This window comes from Lepus europaeus, chromosome 20 (genome assembly GCF_033115175.1).
Source record: "Lepus europaeus isolate LE1 chromosome 20, mLepTim1.pri, whole genome shotgun sequence".
Taxonomy (NCBI): Eukaryota; Metazoa; Chordata; class Mammalia; order Lagomorpha; family Leporidae; genus Lepus; species Lepus europaeus.
In genome coordinates this window covers 55,653,219-55,676,577 of record NC_084846.1, presented here as the reverse complement: position 1 = coordinate 55,676,577, position 23,359 = coordinate 55,653,219, and the positions used below count along the sequence as shown (strand labels likewise).

The 23,359-nt window shown below is 45.8% G+C and overlaps 1 protein-coding gene across 5 annotated transcripts in view; it reads right to left on the bottom strand.

Annotated features, from left to right (window-relative positions):
• MTERF1 (mitochondrial transcription termination factor 1) overlaps positions 1-23,359 on the bottom strand; it is a 410,515-nt gene that overhangs the window by 140,129 nt on the left and 247,027 nt on the right. For 4 of the 5 annotated variants that reach the window (XR_009864562.1, XR_009864561.1, XM_062178072.1 and 1 more), the window contains one exon: positions 17,862-17,974. Coding sequence is in view for 3 of the 5 variants with exons in the window: in XM_062178072.1 (XP_062034056.1) it covers positions 17,924-17,974 (51 nt within the window). In the remaining 2 variants the exon portion in view is untranslated. Of the gene's footprint in view, positions 1-16,859; positions 17,151-17,861; positions 17,975-23,359 lie in introns of those variants that run through there. The other variant, XM_062178073.1, reaches the window with a different exon arrangement.

Genomic DNA, 23,359 nt, shown 5'->3' with positions numbered 1-23,359 from the left:
TTTTCAAAAATTTTTGCACCAAAATAAATGTATCTAACATCCATTTTCCAAGAAATTTTGGATGATCTCTCTTTTTTTTGCCCTAAGAACCATTTTTTGCGCCCTTCCCCTGCTCTGTGTCAGTGGGGCTACTCTCCTGGCTCTATTCAACCCGTGAGACTGAAGAGTGAATGGAAAGGAGAAGCTAAGGTGTTTTTCCCCCTCCTTGTTTTCCTTGGACTTCTTCAACAACAGCAACATCAGCGCCTTGGCATCTTGCCCTGGCTCCCCCAAGCTAACCCTGGCCCCTGAGTTAAAGAAACCCTACCTCTCCCCTCCTCCTTCCCATGTGGGAGCTCAGCCGCTCTCTGGTGTCACCAATCTCCGTTACCCGGCCAAGCCCTGGTCCACCTCCCCTCCTCTTCCACTGCTGCGCTACTGAAGCACCTACACCAAGTTCCTTCTGTTTTCAACAGCCACTGTGGTTTCTATTGCCATGATTGGATCTGGTTATATCTGGGCATAGGATTATAAATGACTTCCGCTTTTCTCTATATTTATATTTATACTTCTGATTTTGAAACTATCATGACAGATATTACTTTGCAATCACAAAAAAACTAGTAATTTTTTAAAAATTACCATGGGTGCAATGCAAAGGGTGGATTGAAATTTGGAGATTTCGGATGCAAATAACATAGACTTGCGTGTTGGTAGTCCTGTGAGTTGTTTCTATAACATGGACACTGAAGCAACCAAAAGACACAGGGTGGACACAGGCAGCCACTAAAGCAGTGAATCCCATCAGGGAGGACATATACTCATCCAGGGAGTTCTGTAAAAAGGTGCATGTTTGAGTCTCATTGCAGACCAACTGAATCAAAATATGTGAAGGTGGGTCCAGGGACGACTATTTGGAAATGACTTGCTGAGTGATTTCCATATGTTCTATCCATATCCCTCATCCTCCCATCACTACTGACAACCTTTAGGCATAAGGCAGCCACCAGGAAGAACTGCAGTTACCTAGGGAAGAGCCAACAGAAGAAGGATGAGAAACGAGAGGCAAAAGAAACCAAAAAGCAAAATAACAAATGCTATAAATAGATATCTGGAAATTAACACTGAGTAGAAAGGTCTTATGAAAATGTTTATCTGAGGCCTGAGCTGTGGTGCAGTGAGTTAAGCTACCACCCGTGATACCGGCATCCAATTTGAGCACCAGTGTGAGTCCTGGCTGCTCTGTTTCTGATCCATCTCCTTGCTAATGCACTTGGGAAGGCAGCAGAAGATGACCCAAGTGCTTGGGCCCCTGTGACCCACATGGGAGACTCGGATGGAGTTCCAGGCTCTTGGTTTCCTGCTGTTGTGGCCATCTGGGGGATTGACCAGTGAGTGGAAGGTCTCTGTCCTTCTCTTTCTGTAACTCTTCCTTTCAAACATATAAATAAACCTTTTCCAAAAAATGTCTAACATCAGCTCTTTTTTTTTTTATTTATTTCATAAATGTGAATTTACAAAGTGCAACTTTTGTATTGTTGTGGCTTCCCTCCCAACCTCCTTCCCTCCAGTGGCCCTCCCCTCTCCCTCTCCCATCCCGCCCTTTATTGAGTTTCATTTTTAATTACCTTCATATACTGAAGATCAACTTAGTATATACTAAGCAAGGATTTCAACAGGCTGCACTCACACAACCGCACAAGGTATAGGGTATTGTTCGACTAGAAGTGTTTTACAGTTTCATAGTAAAACACATTAAGGACAGAGATCCTACGTGGGGAGCATGTACCCAGTGACTCCCGTTGTTGATTTAACAATTGGCACTCTTATTTATGACGTCAGCAATCACCCGAGACTCTTGCTATGAGCTGTCTAGGCTATGGAAGTCCCTTGAGTTCACCGACTCTGAACTTGTTTAGTCAAGGCTGTGTCACAGTGGAGGTTCCTTCCTCCCTTCAGAGAAAGGTGCCTCTCCCCTTGATAGCCTGTTCCTTCTGTAACATCAGCTCTTTAAAAATACTCTTCTCAAATATACTAAGGTAGGGGAGAACTTGGGGGATAATAGTTTGAAAGATAACTATTTTTCCTCTCTAAAAATATCAAAAGATAGACAGACTGACAGAGATCTTCCATCTGCTGGTTTACTTCTCAAATGGCCACAACAGCCAGAGCTAAGCTGATCCAAAGCTAGGAGCCAGGAGCCTCTTCTGATCCAAAGCTAGGAGCCAGGAGCCTCTTCTGGGTCTCCCACATAGGTGCAGGGGCCTAAGAAAATGGGCCATCCTCTATTGCATTCACAGGCACACCAGCAGGAAGATGAATTGGAAGTGGAACAGTCAGGACTGGAATCAGTGCCTATATGGGATGCCAGCATGCAGGCTGGGGTTTAATTCACTGTGCCACAGTGTCAGCCCCAAACTACGTGACATTCTAAACCATAAGAACTATGAGGAAGATCCAATAAACTACAGAATTTTACATGCCAAATTAGAACAAAACAATAAATAACCTTCCCTAAGGGCAAGCTGGCTCCCTTGAAATTTTAGCAAACAGAAGTATAATTGCTAGAGTTACTTATTTATGGAGAGTTAAACTTCATTAACATTGAACTTGCCAGCCTTCAACAGGAGGAAGAGATTCCTGTGGAAGGGAGATTCAATAACTAGTACTTACCTCTTAATTAAAACATATGAAGAGCAAGAAGAGAAACCAGTGCAATCATAAATTCTATAAACATGAGAACTAACTTTTATTATAAAAAACTCACTCATGGCCAATTCATTAAGCATTTTATGAAAAGCATCTAACAAGTGAGCCCTGGCTTTAATGAATGTGAAAAGTTTTATGAGTATGATATCTAATATGATACCCCCATCCCCAGCCACAGGTCTAACTTAAGAAATATAGAACTGTAGGGTCGGCGCTGTGGCACATCAGGTTAAAGCCCTGGCCTGAAGCACCAGCATCCCATATGGGTGCCAGTTCTAGCCCTGGCTGCTCCACTTCTGATCCAGCTCTCTGCTATGGCCTGTGAAAGCAGTTGAAGATGGCCCAGGTCCTTGGGCCTCTGCACCCACATGGGAGACCTGGAAGAAGTTCCTGGCTCCTGGTTTCAGATCAGCGCAGCTCTAGACATTGAGGCCATCTGGGGAGTAAACCAGCAGATGGAAGACCTCTCTCTCTGTGTCTCTACCTCTCTCTGTAGCTCTGTCTTTCAAATAAATAAAATAAATCTTAAAAAGAAAGAAAGAAATACAGGACTCCCTAGGCCAGATGAAGCAATCTAATGAGTAGGTGTTCTGAACAACAACCTATCCAAGGTTAGGCAAACATCTAAGAAATCCACACTACTTCCCTCAAGGCCTGGCCTCCCACCCCAGGGTTGCCGTGAGTGTGGGCTCCTCTCCTGCACTATACATGCATGGAGATCCTGGCCCTTCTATTTTCTATTCCATATGCAACAGACACTCTATGTACATGCACAGCCAGAGTGGATTGAGAAGGTTCCTACTGAGAAAGCCTAGCCATTGAGCTTGCAGGGGACAAAAGAGTGGTGGGAGAGACAGATTGTGATCCATACAGTTCTGCAGTGCCTGGGAAAGGTGGGAAGGGAGACTATGGAAATTTTGGTTCATCTAAGGTAATAGCTCTCAACTTTTTTCCAGTGTCCAAAATGCCAGTTGGGCTGTTTAATTCTAACACACACACAAACTAGCATTTGTATTACTAGCAGATAATATGACTATTATATGTATACATATACATATATATATACGTTTATGTGTCCATGTAAATATACATGTATATAAATACATATACACAGAGCAAAAAGACCACTCGTCTAGCAAAGCAAGTTGGAAGCTAAACACAAGGGCCTGTTTCTCAGCTTTCCTGTTACCACTCCTCAGCATGTTGTCATCTGCTAGCATTCACAACCAGGCAAGTGGCCACAGTTTCCAATGATTTGAGAAAGAATGCATGGGAGATCATTCATTTGCTGACATTTTTCTGAAAACTAGGAAATGACAACTATAACTGTACTTTAGAGGAAATTGGCTTGGCCCATTATAAGCAGAGCTCATAACTGTAAGACCCTTTACTTGGATGTACACTAAAACTGAATGAGTTAGCTAAAACAAAAAAGGGAGACATTTTATAAGACTATAAAAGTACCTGTTAGAATACAAAAACGGAGCTAAAATAATCACAAAATGTGAAGCCAGAAGGGCTCTTCATCCATCTGTCGTCCCTGCTGTCCTCTAATGTCTGATGCTTTCTCCCTCCCTCCTCACTTCCCTTCCCTACCTGAGTTCTTTCTGCTTTTCCAGCCACAAAGCAGCTGTGGAAGGCTAAGTCTACACACACCCCAAGGTTACCAGAGATAGAATCTGTGGTTGGTTACAAGTGGGCCGTGCACCCAGCTCACTACAATCCAACTGCAGCTCACTTCTGAACTCTGCTTCAGAACAGCCCTCCACTGCACCCACAAGAAACAGGAGAGCAGGTGTTCTCACCAAATCCTAAACTCTTCAAATAAAGACTGCTTGCTCACACGTGCTGTGCCATGGAGATGGACCAAGGTTCTGTTTGTATCCATTGGTTACACAGTGACTCATCAGAAGCAGGATCCACACTATGGCTAGGAGTGCACAGTGCCTCACAGGATACCTCTGGGAACCACAGCCCACCCCGTGGCGACAGCAAACACACAGAACAGCAGCTCAGAGCTGCCAACATGCCGATACATGCGCCTCGCACTTGGACTTGCCCATTAACAAGCAAAGAGCCACTGGGTGCTCAGGACAGGACTGTGACAGAGCGAGGCTACAGCGCTGGCTCAGCCTGCCAGCCCCACTCAGAGGACTGCACTGCTTCTGTGGCTCCAGACTCGTCCACAGTCACAAAGAATTTCCAGAGAAAGAGTGACCAGATGCTGAACACTAGAATCCTCACCCCATCAGGACTGTCACATCTAACTCACCTGTGACTGCTGAGCTGCCCGAGCAGACTGGCCAGCTGCCACACACGACAGGTGAGGAAAGCTCCAGGTGTCCATGAGAACCACGACTTTTTTGTACTTCCTAAAGAAGTCACTCTGCCAGGGCTTTGTTTTGGCTGGAGGAAAAGGTGGAAAAGATCACTGATGTGTGAAAATTTGCAAATGGCAACTTTGTGCAGATGGGAAATAGCTCAGGGGACACGGAAGGCACAGCTGACTCTGGCTTACGTGGTTGGTCAGTGCAGCAGGCGCCTTTAGGTGCAATTAAAGGATTGATGCATTGTCTCCCATGCCTGTCTGCCCCATGGGACAGGTGTGTGAAGCACAGATCCTGGATGGGGCTCACACAGCCCCGTGTCCCTTATCAGACACCCTGAATACCCTGGGTTACACATTCCATTTTGAGATTCCCTTCTTGTATGCTAGTGGGTTCCGGCCCAGGTTCTAAATGCAGAGCCTCTGCTGGCCAGCCTTGTGCCCATGCACCTAGAGGTGTGATGTAACAGGCAAGAAAATTCCAGGCCCTAAAAGCATTTCCATGTCAGCCTGCCTTGTGCCTGACTTCCTGAGTAGCTGTCTTCCTTCATGGCAATGCCTTTTTTTTTTTTTTTTTTGACAGGCAGAGTTAGACAGTAAGAGAGACAGAAAGGTCTTCCTTCCATTGGTTCACTCCCCAAATGGCTGCCATGGCTGGCGTGCTGCGGCTGGTGCACCGCGCTGATCCGAAGCCAGGAGCCAGATGTTTCCTCCTGGTCTCCCATGCGGGTGCAGGGCCCAAGCACTTGGGCCATCCTCCACTGCACTCCTGGGCCACAGCAGAGAGCTGGCCTGGAAGAGGAACAACCGGGACAGAACCAGGCAATGCCTCTTATTTAAACCCACTTCACCTTTCTAACCCCAAAGCCACCACTCCCACCTCCGCTGGCCCAGGCTGTTGCAGTCGCTTCTCACTACGGTGTCTGCATCCAATCTCTCCCCTGGCTAATCCATCACATCTCTGCTCAAGAACACTATCTTCTTCTGGTCTGTTCAGTGCCAGGTTTGGCCCAGAATCAATGACTGGTATTCAAGGCTGTGGCAATGTGAAAACAATCTGACTCCCCAGCATTTTCTCTCATTGTTCCCCTGTACTCACAGGTACCCTCCAGAGAAATTGCATTATTCTGTTTATGTATTATATTACTCTGTTCACATTCTACACCACATACCTGCTTATCATTGTTTCTTTGCATATGTTTCTTATTTTTCTCGTATTTTGTTTCTCCTCTTACCTTTACTTTTATTTCAGAATAGTTTGAAATTTACAAAAGTGTGAAGTAGCACAGATAGTCTCCAAATACCCCAATTCAGTTTCCCCCATTATTAACAGCTTATATTAGTATGATATGTTTGTCAAAGTCAATACACCACCCCCACCAACAAATATACTACTGTGAGATGATAGTACTAGGAGGAACCTTGGGTGTGCCTCACCTTTGTTTCTGTTATTCCTAGGCCTGGAATTATATTCCTCCAGACTTTTCCTCACCCCTCCCCTACAAGCCTTTCTACCCATTGAACTCTCACTCATCCTTCAAGGTCAATCTCAAATGCCATTTCCTGATGATCAGTAATCTGATAAGATTTTTATATAAAAAAAAAACTTTTAGAATTTGAATATACTGGGCAGATGCCGTGGCTCACTAGGCTAATCCTCCACCTGCAGCGCCGGTACCCTGAGTTCTAGTCCCAGTTGGGACGCCGGATTCTGTCCCAGTTGCTCCTGTTCCAGTCCAACTCTCTGCTGTGTCCTGGGAGTGCAGTGGAGGATGGCCCAAGTGCTTGGGCCCTGCACCCACATGGGAGACCAGGAGAAGCACCTGGCTCCTGGCTTCGGATCAGCGCAGCGCACCGGCCACAGCACGCCAGCCATGGCGGCCATTTGGGGGGTGAACCAATGAAAAAGGAAGACCTTTTTCTCTGTCTCTCTCTCTGTGTCTAACTCTGCCTGTCAAAAAATAAATAAAAAAATTTTTAAAAGAATTTGAATATACTGGTTATAAATAGATGCTACTATTTACAAATTAATATTAATTAAAAGTAAGAAAAATGTTTAAATGCAACATATTGAGGTCCCCTCTGATGGTTTCTACCCAGAAACTACTTTGAAAGAGGGAAGATATTATGTATACTTAAGATTATATCAGCCGGCGCCATGGCTTAACAGGCTAATCCTCCACCTTGCGGCGCCGGCACACCGGGTTCTAGTCCCACTTTGGGCACCAGATTCTATCCCGGTTGCCCCTCTTCCAGGCCATCTCTCTGCTATGGCCTGGGAAGGCAGTGGAGGATGGCCCAAGTCCTTGGGCCCTGCACCCACATGGGAGACCAGGAGAAGCACCTGACTCCTGGCTTCAGATCAGTGCGGTGCGCTGGCCGCAGCGGCCATTGGAGGGTGAACCAACGGCAAAGGAAGACCTTTCTCTCTGTCTCTCTCTCTCTCTCACTATCCACTCTACCTGTCAAAAAAAAAAAAAAAAAAAAAGATTATATCAAGGGGCTGGCGCTGTGGCACAGTGGGTTAACACCCTGGCCTGAAGCGCCAGCTTCCCATATGGGCGCCGTTTCTAGTCCTGGCTGCTCCACTTCCAATCCAGGTCTCTGCTATGGCCTGGGAAAGCAGTAGAAGATGGCCCAGGTCCTTGGGCCCCTGCACTCACGTGGGAGACCAGGAAGAAACTCCTGACTCCTGGCTCCTGGCTCCTGGCTTCAGATCGGCGCAGTTCTGGCCATTGTGGCCATCTGGGGAGTGAACCAGCAGATGGAAGACCTCTCTCTCTCTGCCTCTCCTCTCTCTGTGTAACTCTGACTTTCAAATAAATAAATAAATCTTTTTTTAAAAAGAAAAGATTATATCAAAAGAATTTAAAGTTCAAACTGTTTACTAAATCCAACTGCCTCTTTCCTTCTCCAATATCCACATATTTATAAATTCCTGCTATAGTTGAATTTTCCATGGTAATTTTTGAAGCTGTTAGTATATCATGATTTTCCACTCTTCTCTGAGAATATTCTCCAGTTTTTCACTACTTAACACATCTGAAAATTGAAAAATATCTTACTGATATCTGAGTTCAAAGATAGTTCACTTGGTATTGGTCTTAGGAGCATCCTAATAAATTGCAATAATGTGAGCATAAAAGCTTCATTCTGATTATCCAATCATGGCTAAACCAACAGTTAAGACACTTGGTCCCTGTATTTCAGCAGCAACCTGCTGAATTACCTTTTCATAATTAATAATATGCTAAAGAGATGCCACCAAACCAAGAATGTATGCTGTTCCCTGACTTAAGACAGAAAACATCTGTGCAAATAATTTCAGAACAAGAGAATAGCTATGACAGTTAATTGTAGGTGTCAACTTCACTGGAGGGAGGGATGCCTGGTTGGCTGGTGAAGCACTGTTTCTGGGTGTCTTTGAGAGTGCGTTCCCTGGAGACTGGCAGGAGAGTCAGGCAGCTGAGTGGAGAAGACCTGCCCTTAATGTGGACGAGCACCATCCAACTGGTTGGGGGCGATGGAACACACAGGAAGGAGAAAGGGGAAACTGCTTTCTCTCTGTCTCTTTCTTTCTCTCTCTCTCTCTGTCTCCCTCTCCACAAACACACACACACACATACACACCACACAAGTAGGGGGGTGACCTTCAAAAAGCTCATGGAAAACATATTATGGAAAAATTATGCATGAATTTTTAAAACCTTTGTACCAAAATAAACTTATCATTTTTTAAAAAAGATTTTATTTATTTATTTGAGAGGTAGAGTCACAGGCAGTGAAAGGGAGAGACAGAGAGAAAGGTCTTCCATCCCCTGGTTTACCCCCCAAATGGCCGCAATGGCCGGAGCTGCACTGATCCAAAGCCAGGAGCCAGGAGCTTCTTCCGGGTCTCCCTCATGGATGCAGGGGCCCAAGGACTTGAGCCATCTTCTACTGCTTTCCCAGGCCATAGCAGAGAGCTGGAGAGGAAGAGGAGCAACCGGGACTAGAACCGGCACCCATATGGGATGCTGGTGCGCAGGCAGAGCCACAGTGCCAGCCCCAACTTATCTTTAAATTCCAGTTTTCCAAGAACTTTTTCAAGTACTTGTGTATATATCTCCTATTGGTTCTGTCTCTCTGGAGATACCTGGCTAAAACAATTTCAAAACCCAAATACTGCTCCATGTTAAAATGTTTGAATGTGATATTGTTCTGGTGATCATGTAATTTGTCAATTTTTTATCATCACAAACATGACCATCACTAAAATTATGCTTTGCCTTTCAGATTACTTTCTGAACTATAAAGGGGTTTGTTTAGGGACCGGAAGAAAACTACAGCCATCTTCACATCTTCATTCCTCATCCTGCGGGAACTCACCACTGAAGTCCGTGGACAAGACAGAACGCGGGCTTTGTGGGAATCTTGATGGAGGGGATTTTCACTGTGGGCGGAGTGAACGACTGAAGATGACCAGATGCTGCTTACCACAACATAGTGGATTCCGGGAAGATCTCAGCTCAGAAACGCATCTGGGCCACAGAGGAGGATGGAGCGTGGTCCCCTGTGACAGGTGGCTCCTCCTCTCTCCTAGAGACCAAGAGTAGCTGCACGGGTGGGCTGTGGCCCTGTTCGGCCTGAGCTAGGGGGAGAATAAAGAGACTGGGGTGCTGGAGGCCTTACTCCAGATGGACCTTCTGGGGGCCTTGCAGCCTGCTGGCTTCTTCACACTGACTCAGTGGGGAGAAAGTATGTCCCCTTCCCTGCCCAAGGGACTTCTGCACTGAGTGTCCTGGCCCTGAGTCCAAACAAACAAACAAATAAACAAGAGGGATCCATTTAAGAGGAAGATCATTCAGGACAAAAAGAACACATGTGCAGCTGGGTTGCTGGATGACAACCACTGAGTGCAATAAAAGGGAAGGAGAATTGCCAACCAGGATGCCGATCCATGGCAGTTCAATGGGAAAGACTCTTCTTTGCAACAAGTGATGCCGGAACAACCAGACAGTCATACACAAAATAATGGTTTTGGACCCCTCTGTCATATCCTAACCAAAAACCAAATCAAAGTAGAGGATAGATGTAAATATAAAAGCTAAAGCTATAAAACTTGAAGAAGAAAACAGAGGAGTAAATCATCATGACTTTAGGCTACATAATGGTTTCTTATATACAACACCAAAAGCATAGCAAAAAATGTTAACAAAGAAAGAATAAACTGGACTTTATCAAAATTGAAAACTTAAAGAAATTATTTTACTTTTACTTGATCTGGGAGGGATGGGGGAAAGAGAAAGAGAGAGAGAGATCTTCCATTCACTGGTTCACTCCCAAAATGCTTGCAACAGCTAGGGCTGGGTCAGACAAAGCCAGAAACCCAGAATTCAATCCAGGCTTTCCACATGGTGGCAAGGACCTAAGTACTTGAGCTGTCACTTGCTGCCTCCTAAAGTGAACATTATCAGGAAGCAGGAATTGTAAACAGAGCCAGTACTTGACCAGGAACTCTGATATGAATGCAGTTATCTTAACTGCTGGTCAAATGCTTGCCCCCAAACTTTTGCCTTTCAGAAAATATCATTGGGGCCCGCGCTGTGATGCAGTGGGTTAACACCCTGGCCTGAAGCACAGGCATCCCTATGGGTGCCGGTTCTAGCCCTGGCTGCTCCACTTCCGATCCAGCTCTCTGCTATGGCCTGGGAAAGCAGTAGAAGATGGCCCAAGTCCTTGGGCCCCTGCACCTGTGTGGGAGACCCAGAGGAAGCTCCTGGCTCCTGGCTTCGGAATGGCACAGCTCTGGCCATTGAGGCCATTTGGGGAGTGAACCAAGGGATGGAAGACCTCTCCCCCCCCCCCCCCCGCCTCTCTTCTCTCTGTATAACTCTGACTTTCAAATAAATCTTTAAAAAAAAAAAAGAAAAAATCATCAATAAAATGAAAAGACAACCTAGAAAATGGAAGAAAATATTTGCAAATCTTAGTCTGACAAGGGACTTTCTCTAGAATATATAAATCTTCTAAAAATCAACAATAAAAAGATAAATAACCCAATTTAAAAATGATCAAAGTATCTGCATGGATATATCACCAAAAAATATGCAAATGACCAATAATGACATGAAAAGATGCTCTTTGTCATTCGTCACTAGGGAAATAAAAATCAAACAGCAAAATGAGATACCACTTCACATCCACCAGGACTTTTAAAACAAAAAAGACAATAATACACAGAAAGCACAGAAAACATACAACAAAACTACCAACAATCTCTGAATAGACTGACACGTCTCAGATTCCAACTGAGGAAGAGGTCTGACAAATCCTTCCAGTTGGACAAAAACGTTCCAAGCAAGGAGACTCTGACTGTAGTTCTCCCACGGAAGCCTGATCAATCCAAGGAACTTATAAGGAGTAGAGAAAGAATGAAGAAGCCAGGAGGAGAGAAACAGAGCAGATCTGGGAACCATGTCTAGAAAAAACTGAATGAGCTCTTGGCATATGAGGTTGAAACCAAATACATGAGAAGTAGACCAAGCTTTGGCGAGAAGTGTCCTGCAGCAGAATCAGCTGCCTGCTTTAAACAGACTGTGACTGTAGTTTAAAAACACCTTTGGCAGGAGAAGTGGGGTCACTGTGCCTGCATCTCATCTCGGAGGGCTGGTTTGAGTCCCAGCTCCCTGCTAATGCGCCTGGGAAAGCAACAGAAGACAGCCCGGCTGTTTGGGCCACGGCCACCCACGTGGGAGACTGGATAGAGTTTCTGATTCCTGGTTTGTCCTGGCCCAGCCCTGCCCATTGCAACCACTTGGGGAGTGAACAAGCAGATAGAAGATCTCACTCTCTCCGTGACTCTGCCTTTTAAATAAATAAAATAAGTCTTTAAGAAAAACATCTTTGGGCTGGTAACATGATTGGCAATGAGCAGACTGAGGAAGCAGCCGGTGCTCAGGGAAGGTGTCATCTTCAGCACTCACAGCAGATGAGACCAAGAAGAGAGCAGTGGACGGAGACGCCCCTCAGAGGTCAATATTAATGTCCTAATGAAGGCACATTCCCCACCCCTGCCACTTCCTCCAAGAGGGATTTCAAAATTCCTACGTGCATCTCTGAATGATAATGTTTGCTTGAGTTTTTCTTATTTCTGTTCCACCATTCTACCAGTATTGGGTTTACAGAGGGCATACAGCACAGCTTTAGCTCACAGGACTCTGGTTGAAGAAGAGCCACCATGAGACCTGATGCAGAGATTACTGAACACCCCTCAGGAATGGTGAGCTCTGAACTTAATGCTATCAAGGGTTGGGACTTGGGGGTTGTATCTGTTGGTCACAGGGAATGAACAAAATATAAGGTGATGGAAGGGTGGACTGTGTGTCACACATATCCCCAGCTCTCCTCCTCTCAGGCACAGGAGAGCCTTGCACTTGGCCCACCCCTTGAGGTTTGGTGATTCCAGGTTACTTCCCTTAGTAAAATATGAGACGTGGGGGTGTGGGATGTTATGAGCCATTTGTGGTCCATCTTCTCTTCCCACTAGTAAAATCATGGCAGAACTGACTCTATATCTCATACCACTGGTGTCTTCTGACCAAGGCCCAACCAATCAGAGCTTCAGGATCTAACAGCTGAGTCAGGGAATGGCATCAGAGATGCTGAGACACCATGAAATTCTTACGGAAACTTCTGGACCTCAATTTGAGCATCAGTGAGAATAAGTAGCTGCTATAACTTCTCTCAACCCCATGAAGCTTAAGAATTAAATCAACACATAAAAGAGAGTAGAACCAAGTTCACAGATAGACTGGCTCCTGGCTCCCTGAACAGCAAAGCCTCACCTGAAACCAAATACACCTGGGAAGTTTAGTTACATTAGCAAATAAATGTCCTCTTGGCTACCCCAAGCTTGGGTTGGGTTTTCTGCCATAGTATAAATAGTCCTGATACCTCACAATCACTGAAGACAAATGCATTTGTAATTTATTCATTAGTCCTGCCACACTACATAAACTGCTGCTCAGTTCTTGCCATAGGTAGTCACACTCCAATGGGTTGATTGTAACATTACATTACAGTGAAATTATACTGCATTACATTACATTGGAATTCTACACTACAGTAGAATTGCTTTCTGTTTCCATTCTCACCCATTGTTCTATTTGTTCACAATATTCTGGATTTAATGATCAAGTAGCCTAGCTCTCCACATTAACTATATATATATGTATATATATATATATATACTATATGTTATTTTGCATATATGAATATGATTTCTTAAACACAATCTCTCCAATCCCTCACTATTACTCAGAGCATTGGATTCAAAGACCAATACAGCTTTGTAAGTGCCAGGTAGGAAATAACTAGTAGTTGACTCCATGAATCCAGTGCAGAGAAATAGGTCTCAAATAATACCTTGTACTTAAAGTGTATGATTTTTATACTCCAAAGAGCAAATAGCAAAAGTCTCGTATTGTACACACACACACAAGCATACAGGAAAGTTCCTCCTATGGCTTAATGGATGGAATTTACTCCATTCTACAGTCTTGCAGCTCAGTAGCCCATTTTGGCCTACCTAATTTACCAATCTAATACCTTTTCTAGATCTGAAATGTGTTCCTCTCTTTGCCTAAAAATATCTGGGTAGCCCCTGTCATGAAATTTGCCATTCTCCACTTAATCAGAGTTAGACTAAGGTTGGATTCCCAGGAGAATTTGGAAACTTCAAAACCACATCAGGGAGCCAGGACCACCTTCAAAATCTGTCTCCATTTGATTTTCATGGGAACCTTTGGAAACCCACTTCTCTTGAAATTTGACTTCTCCACTGGGAACTTCCAGATGACGGGGGCTGAAGTCACCAGCTTCCAAGGGTCAGCGTGAGAACCATGTGGTTGGTTTGGCAGGCATTTAGCCTACAAAGACGCCAGCATCCAACACTGAGTTCAATTCCCTGCACCAGCTCCTGATTCTAGCTTCCTGCTAATGCAGACCTAGGGAGGCAGTGGTGATGGTTCAAGTAGTAGGGTTCCTGCCGTCCACATCGAAGACCAGGATTGCTCTTGGCCTTGGCCCTGGCCAAGCCTCAGCTGTTGGATGTATCCATTGGAGTGAACCAGTGGATACACATACTCTCTTCCTCTCTCTCTCGCTCAGCCTCATTCTCTCAATGAAAAAAAAAAAATTACAAAGTCAAAAGATGATGGTGGCTAACAAATGAAGCAATTTAAAATAACTACAGAAACATGGAAAAGGTACCTTAAAACTTTTCAGCCATTTCTAAATACTTTGTTAATCCTCCAAATTGTTTCAAATCTATAATTTAGCTTAAGAAATAGAGTTTTCTCATCAGTGAAGCTAGACAGCCATGTGACTGTCTTTTCTTCCTTTCTGCTTCTGATGGAGGGTTAGGAGCCCCTCGGGCTAGAGTTTCTGGCAGAAAGGAGACATTCCAAGTCTTCTGGGGACTCGTGTGTACACCCTCATCTTGTGTAAAGACAGTTCATTACTGAAAAGTGTGTGCTGAGGGTGGGAAATGAAAACAACAGGCCCCAAATAGCCTCGAGCTGAATTCATTACCTGTGGATTCAGTGCTAATGATCCAGGGAGCACACTGGTGCTTCATATTTTATCTGTTTAGCACCGATGTCAGGGCCAGGCTGAAAGCAAGCCCTGCTCTGAGAACACAGCATCTGACATTTCTGTTCTGGAAAACACAGGACTGTGCAGGAGTGAGGCACACTGGAAATGAAACCTGCTCTCTTTTTTTTTGTTTTTGTTTTTTTGTCCTTTGGCTCCTACTGCTTGTGAAGCTAAGCCCAAGCCTGCCAGGGTCCACACCGTCTCCTGGGCACGGCTCCACGGCCGGGGACCAGGAGAGGGGACTCCTGGGATATGGTTCAGGCCCAGGCCAGAGGCTGGTTCCTGGTCCGACACCTGTGGCCAGGTTCACGCACTGGCCAGGAGAGTGGCCGAAGAGCCAGAATTGGGGTTTGAATTCAGGGTATGGTGTGTCACTTGGTGAGGTTCTTGGGTGATGTTTGTTCAGAAGAGGGTGGGAGGGGAAAGAACTTCAGGACTGTAACTGAGTCCTGGATTATTCTCAGTATTGTTCCTTTGTGCCACAGTTAGCTTCAGTTGTGTTATCACTGAGCCCAATGTCTAGAAAAGAAATAGGGGACTCTCTTCACAGGAACAGAGACATTGCCATTAACACCCAAAACCTCTCGCAGACAACAGAATTTTTCCCTAAAACATTTAGCTAAGTACAGTAAAAATAAGAATATTGTGTGGATTTAAATGAATCCTCACCTTGAGTCTCTAAAATTCACATTTTAGAATGATTTTCTACTCCTTCCTAAATTAATTTGAAGTAGCTGGCTAAAATCTGCACAATAAAATTTTTAAAAAGACGAATCTGTCTACTAACAATAACAGCTAACATCTATATAGAGTTACCCTAAACACCTTCTGTTTATAAACTCACCATGACTCTCAGAAGCAGGTGCTATTATGGTCTTCATTTTAGACATGAGAAAGCTGAAGCTCCGAGAAGTTAAGACACTTGCTCAAAGCTGCACAGCTTAGAGGAAGCAGTGGAGCATCCCAGACTGTCTGGCTCCAGGGTCTGCACTTGGAGCAGCCATGTTCAGGAAGAGCAATGGCAGTCACAGGCAGGTACCCAAGGCAGGCAGCAGGTGTGGTGACAAGGCTTCAAGGCCAAAGCAAAAAAGGAAGCCAGAGCAGCCACAAGTGCCGACGGAAAAGCAATATATCAGATGCTCAGGACACACACACACACACACACATACACACACACTGTGCCCTGCTGGGAGAACCGAGTTTTCCTTCCTCTGAAGTAGAGGTTTGGGTGAAACAGAGGGAAGGGGGAGGGGATGGTGGCTCCACCACAACCAGTCTGACAGCGGCAAACAACACAGAGCTGTCTATGAACAAAGTCTTCAAAGCACACTGAAGGCATATCACCACCAACATGCCGGGAATTTACAAATTCAGTAAAAATGGTTCTCCGGGAGGAGGGAAAACCAGTAAGATGCAAAAACCACTCTCTGATAGTTTGGGTTGATCCAGAGGTAAAAATCTAGCCTATCCAGGAAAGTAAAATAACAGTATCTTCCAGACAAACCTCAATAAATATTATTTCTCACAAGCAAGATTTAGGCCAACATTGGACAACAGACAATTTGAGCCTCGAAAGAGGAAAATGTTGAGCCACAAATTTAAATCAAATCTATGTGCTTAAAAAAAAAAAAACGAACAAACAAAAAAAAAAAAAACAAAAAAACAACCAAGGGCTGGCGCTGTGGCACAGCAGGTTAAGCTGCTGCCTTCAGCACCAGCATCCCATACAGGCACCGGATCAAGTCCCGGCTACTCCACTTCTGATCCAGCTCCCTGCTAACACAGCTGGGGAAGCAGTGGAACATGCTGCAAGTCCTTGGACCCATGCACCCCCGTGGGATACTCAGAAGAAGCTCCTGGCTTTGGCCTGGCCCAGCCCCAGCTGTTGCGGCCATTTGGGGAGTGAACCAGCAGAGGAAGACCTCTTTCTCTCTGTCTCTTCCTCCCTCTCTCTCTGTAACTCTGCCTTTCAAATAAAGAAAATAAATGAACTAATTAAAAAAAAAAAACCAAGAAGAAGATAAAAAGGATATTCCCTTGCAGATGAGGAGAGCAAAGGCTGGTAGGCTTACTGAAGAGACCTCCCACCCAACCTATGTGGTTAACACAACCACCTCTCAGACAGGTTTTGTTTATAAAAACAGAATCAACCTAGGAAAACAATTTCTCCTTTCAAAAGCCAGTAAAGTCATGTGTTTTAAGTGTGAATTCGTTTTATTTATTTATTTGAGAGGCAGAGAGAGACACAGCTGGCTCACCCCCCAGATGCCTGCAATGGTCAAGAATAGGGGCTGAAGCCAGAAGCTGGAACCTAATCCAGGTCTCCCACGTGAGTGCCAGGAACCCAGCTTCTCGAGACGTCACCACTGTCTCCCAGGTTCAGCATGAGCAGGAAGTGGAGTCAGGAGCTGGAGCCAGGTACCAAACTGAAGACTTCAATCCGAGACACAGGTGTCTTCATGGGCATCCTAACCGCTAGGCTGAACACGCACCCCTCAGCCTGTAGTTTAAAAAAGACAAAATGGAAAAGCTGGTACCGAGATGGGTACGAAGCTTCAAAGGGAGGGGAGACAATGCAGATGGCTGCCCTCCTTGTGGTTGGTTTTGAACACTAACATTGCCTGTCCTGCAACTTCCCCTGCCGTGGCAATAACCCCAGAAGAAAGCCCCAGACTTGGACAAAACGGGTGATTTCATTTTTTTAAGCCCAGAACAAGCACATATCTGGCACCTTACAATGGAGTGAGATTTTTCAGAAACATGAGAGCCACGGATGAATACCTCTTCCGTCTCGTGTGTCCCAGCCCCCTTCCTCCTCAGCCTCCACAGGAGTGAAATTGTGACTTGCTGGCCACGCTGAGTGCAGTATCTGATCACCTTGCCCAGAACGTGCTGACCAACACCGCCACGTTAACATTCCATAGGCTTGCTCCAGGCCACAGATTGCACAATTTTGCTGATGAATGCCTCATGCTGTTCTTAAGGAGAACATTTTTTTTTTTCCAGCTCTGGCTGCAAATGGCTATAAAACCTGCCCAGGCTCATCTCTGTCTTCAGGTGGACCTCATCAGTTGTAGGCATCTTATCAGCAAGAAACAGCCTCTCCTAATGGCTTGATAAATATTCCAGCCTCCCCAGAATCAGTTATCTAGAGATTCAAATCATGGTCAGTGCTTAGAGCAGCTATTACTACAGACATAATGCCAGTTACCTTTTGTACTTATCTCTGTAACCAGAGAGGCTGAAAAGCTCTTCTGTCTCCACTCCTGGTCACTAAAAGCTGAGTTCATTCAAAATTTCCTCCTGCCCAGGGAGCTGGCAGGCCTGTAACAAAAATCGAAGGAGATTTCTGTGAATATAAAATAAAATGCATGTTTCCTTGGCATCCACTCTCTGTCCCAACCCCGCCCAAAACTTGGTGCAAGGGCAAAGGAATGTCAGCCTTCAATGGTGGAGCAAGGTGAAGGTGGAAATAAAGTCACCGCCTTTGGATTATGTCAGGGTTAAGACGAAACCGTTTCTGCCTCTTTGTTTTAAAGACACTGATCTACAGAGTCTGAAATCTAAAGAATACAAGGGTTGGGAATCCATACGACTTTGGATCTGTCCACAGAAAACAAGTAGCTTCTTCCACATAGTCCCAACACCACACCTTTAGTGAATTACGAAATCTCAATCTTGACCTTGATAAGGAAGATTAAGAGGAGCCACAGGCTAAACACCACCCCCTACATACACACACAGGAAGTGTACACCCTGTGGTAGATAAAGGGGGTCTGGGAACTGTGTTATAAGGAGAAACAGCAGAAATCAGGGCGATGTGATGCCACCTGGAGAAGGCTAGGAGGAGTCCAACGCCAGGAAGGAGGTCCCCAAGAGTGGGAAAGCTCCCACACTTTCAACAGTTAAAGGCGTCCCACTCCTCTCTACATTTTACAGTGAGTGGGAGCCTGCAGGTAGGGAAGGGGCATTCTACAGAACGCCACCCTGCCAGCCTGGCTCTCACGCACTGCACCTGCACCCAGTGCGCTCCAGTTGCCAGGTTCTTCTGGCCGTGTTTTCCTGTTGAGACTCACAGCAACCCTCGGCGCTGGAAAAATGCAAGCGTCTTCATCTCACTGAGGTTCAGGCAAGGTTAAGCCCCTTTCCTGGGTGAGGAAGCATCCACTCTGGTTACAGCACCGCTGACCAAATCCTGGCTCTCCCCCAGTCTGCCACACTACTGCTGAGGGCAAGGGCCTGGTGCAGATGGGTGTAGGAAGGGGACTAGCCATGAACAGGAGAGGTGGGCTGACCTGAGCCCTCTCTGAGGCACACACACCTATTCCAGCCAGAGCTCTGATTCACATCCCGAGTTGTCATTTTTGCACAAAAAGAAATGAACTCAAAAAAAGTCACTAGTTTCAGATCATTTATAAAAATATCCCTTTCACAGTTGCTCATTTTCTTTTTTCACAGAGTCATGCTCTCGCTGCTGTAAGCAGCTGCGCTGCCTTGATGTTTTGTCAATATCTGAGGCTGACTTTCCCCAGGAAGGTTTCACTGCCTGCCAGCTTTTGTCCCAACCTCCCCAGCTGTCAAGGTGAGAGAAGAGAGGCCAGGCCCGAGGCAGGGGCCTGAGGCCTGCTCTGGGGTGTGGATCTCAGCCTCCGCTTCCCTTCCCAGACCCAGAGATAAGCCCCCAGGCCCTTCAGACCCAGTTCACCTGCTGGCAAGCAGCGCTAATACTCCCTCCTGAGAGAGCCAGTGAGCCCCATCAGCACAGATCATCAAGCCCACATGGACAGCAAGTGAGCTCAAGGCTTGAAACTGGTCCCAGGACTCCTAAGGCCATCAAACACTATCTGCTTAAGTTATATCACCCTCACATAGCTTTATTTATTTATTTATTTAGTAAATGGAAAAACGTGCGAAATGCATGACATCAAGGTTGATAGTTGTGTTAATTGCAGAACTGAATCGATGGCAATGAAAGATTTTCTTCTGGTTTTCCAACATCTTCCAGTGCCAAACTCATGACGTAAAGGTGCCTCTCACTGCTGTCTGTCAACTCCTTTATAACTTCTGCCCACAGTGAGAGAAGAAAGCCCACGCTGGCTTCTCCCACACACGGAGGTGAGATGAGATCATGTGACCGGGGCCGCCTTCCAGCTCTTTCTGAGGCCACACAGAGGCACTGCATCACTGCGGCTCCATCTGCTGCTCACAGCTCAGCCACCAGCAAGCCCAGGCCTGCCCCGTTTCTTTCCTGCTGACGCTTCTTCCTTGCAAGAATCCAGGAATCCCCTCATCTGCCCAGACACAGTAAAGAGCAAATGAGAGAGCTTGTCCTAGCTCCAAAGACACCAATGCTTCTCCCTTGGCATTCAGACTCTCACCCCAGATGAAGATTTATCCATAAAGATTTTATGACTTCCTAACTCCACGGAACGCTCTGGTACACTTTTAGTATTATATAACATTTTTTGTTATTTATTTATTTATTTATATTTCAGAAGCACAGAGGCAGAGTTCCCATCTGCTGATTCACTCCCCAAATGACCACAACCACCAGAGCTGGGCCAAGCTGAAGCCAAGAGCCAGAACTCCGTGCAGGTCTCCCACACGGGTGGCAGGAACCCAACCACGTGAGCCATCAGCACTGCCTCCCCAGGGTGTGCACTGGCAGGAAGCTGCAGTCAGGAGCTAGAGCAGGGACTCAAACCCAGATACTCTGATATGGGATGAGGGCATCTTGACTATGAGGCAAAATGCCTGGCCCTGTGTTTCATTTCTTACCTGGCACAAAGCTTTTCTCATTGATCTGTAGTCCTTTCGTGTAACCCTTGTGTCTCTCTCCCAAAGTTGTCAGAGGACAACACTGTTCAACAGAAGATGCTGGGGCAGACCGCCCCAGCCAAGCTTCCAGCTTTTGTAGCTCACTGCCTTTGCCAGACCCTCCAGATGCTCCCTCGTGCAGGCTGTCAGGAGGCCCGGTGGACGCTCTCACACACACCCCCATTTTAACCGGAGTACATTCCTCCGTGTCGCCTGTGCACTCCAGTGCCCGGGGAGAGGCCTCCTTGGCAGGAACTCTCACCAGGGCATACTAGGCAGTGCCATGTGGACCTCCATGAAGCCAGCCACTCTCTGACTCAGGCTTGAAATCTCTGCTGTCAACGGTGCATAGAAAAGGAAAGTTTTCTGAAAATGGCTTTCAAAAGAGCAGAGTCTATCACCTGGGTAACCAAGTAAACAGAAAGTCAAGTGAAAAAAAAATTAAACATAAACCAGTGCCACCCATTTGTGAACGGGTGGCAAAGAGCCTGAAGCAGTCTTGAAACAAAAATTTTGAATGGCTCAGGAGGAAAATAAATTGGAAAAAGAGAGAGCCATAACCTTAGGGCTGTAGGAGGAAGTTCCTCTGGCCAGTCCCACTCTGATCCTGAGTGTCTGGAAATAACTGCTGGGCTTTTGTTAGGATTATTTGTAAGGAACCAGTTCAGACAAAGGGAGGACCAACCTGAACCCATCAGCCTCGCACCCTTCATGGGGTGTGGGCTCTGCTAAGTCACCGCCCCTGAGGAGCAGGAGGTCCTGGAGGCAGCAGATGGGTGCAGAATCCACTTCCTTTGGTCTTAACGCATTCTAAGGCATCGCGAGAGTTGAAGTTTGACCTGGGCAGGACAATTACAGAGATGACACTCCTGACTGCTCCTAATCCCTACCACTCGACCATAAATTCTCCTTCTGGCTGAACATCTCGTGGTGCCAGCGACTGTTTTCCTCCCACTACGCCTGTCCCATTTAAGCAGGCTCTGCTTTACCTCACCCCAGGGGAAGTTCATTTTGAAATCAGAAAGCAGAAAGTCTCCCAGGCTTTCCAGCTTTTGCTTTCCAGAAGCCCGAACTTTCAGAACACAGTAAGTACCCCGGAGAGGTACAGGAAAAAGCAAATTCAGAGGTAGAAGCAGAGCGGCTTTGCAGAAGCTTGGGAATAAACCAAAATAAAAGGGCTTTCTCTATGCCTGGGGTAGAGAGGAGGCAGAGAAACTGGCTGATACTAGAGAGACAGACACTTGGATCAGCTTTCTCACAGCATCACGATGAGGGGTCCAAAAAGGGCTGAGCATGAGATTAACCTAGGAATATGCACAATCCCTGAGGTTTCTTGTCCATCTCTGCTCAGGGATTGAGAGTAAAATCTATTCTTCCCATGGTGACCTCATTAGACTTGATAAGATTTTTCATAAAGCATATTTGCTATGCAGAGTTCAATGCCAGAATTCAAATCAGAAAAGTAAAGTAAACCTTTAAGATTTCTTTTTATGTTTATTGTACTAGGTGATGGTCTAGGTATCCTACAAAACTGTTGGTTTAAGCCATATGAAGTTGCTGTGTGTTACTGACTTGCTGATCTGCAAAAGTGACCATTTCATATGGTTCAGCAGTTGAGGAACAGGTATGTAACCACTCCTATCCCCAGCAGGTGTGGACCCTGCTGGGTCACTGGGAGAACTCTGCTGTTGGGGGTTTTCCTAAGGAAAGATGCCCCATGTGAACTCTTGTTGGTCCCCTGCCACACATGGAGCACCTATGGAGAGCCCTGCTATGATTCCAGACGAGGCAAAGCAGGACAGGGGGTGAAGGAGAACTAGTGACTACAGCTGGGAGCGAGAAGGTTTACAAGTTAAAACGTAATCTACTTGGCAGCATCTTGTTCTCTCTGGGAGCGTTGGTGCTCCTAAGTAGGGTGCATTTTCCTTTTTGTTTCCCATCTTCAAATGGATGCTTGTGTTTTTAAGTGCATCTCTGAGCACCAAGGAAGAACAGCTACCAACAGTTCTTCAGTGGCAGTGAAATAAAACCCTTTCATTGATGCCAAGGGAGGGAGAGGCTCCATCTTAAAGTGTTTTAGGAGTAAACCATTCGATAATATTAAAAAGTCAGGAGTGAGTACAGCATGGAATGGCTGAAGAAAGGACCTATCTCTAAACATAAGTGCAGGTCTCTGCTAACAGCCAAGGGAAATCCCAAAGAGCCCATTGTTCCTGAGTGTATTTCACTCTGGAACTGTCAATTAGCTCCAAGGCCACTGCTTTCATGAAGCCATCCCTTTACCCCCCAACCACAATGGGTTTCCGCCTACTCTGCTTTTCCATGACACTTACAGAATCTGACTTGTTCTTGGATTATTCAAACACCACCTATCTATGAGTACCTGCAATATTCAAGGCACTATCTTATAGGATGTATAATTATATTTTATAAAAAGTCCTGTTTTTTTATTTTTTTAAAAAATTTTATTTTGAAAGACTTATGGTGAGAGAGGGAGAGACATAGATGTCCCATCTGTTGGTTCACTCCCCAGATGGCCACCAATGGGCCAAACTGAAGCCAGGAGCTTCATCTGGGTCTTCCAAATGGGTGGCAGGAGCCCAAACACTTGGGACATCTTCCACTGCTTTTCCCAGGCCATTAGCAGGGAGCTGGACTAGGAACGGAGCAGGTGGACATGAACCATATGGGATGTTGGTGTCATGTGGCAGCTTAACCTGCTAGCTCACAATGCCGGCCCAACAGTCCAGTTCCCAAGATGCTTAGAGTCTTGTTACAAGTTATTTTGTGGGCAGTTATTTGGCACGTGCCAAATATTTTGACATGTATCCTGTCAGATGTGGAGTTCCTTAAGGACAGGGTTTGTGTCCAGCTCTGTCTGTCTGCAGATAA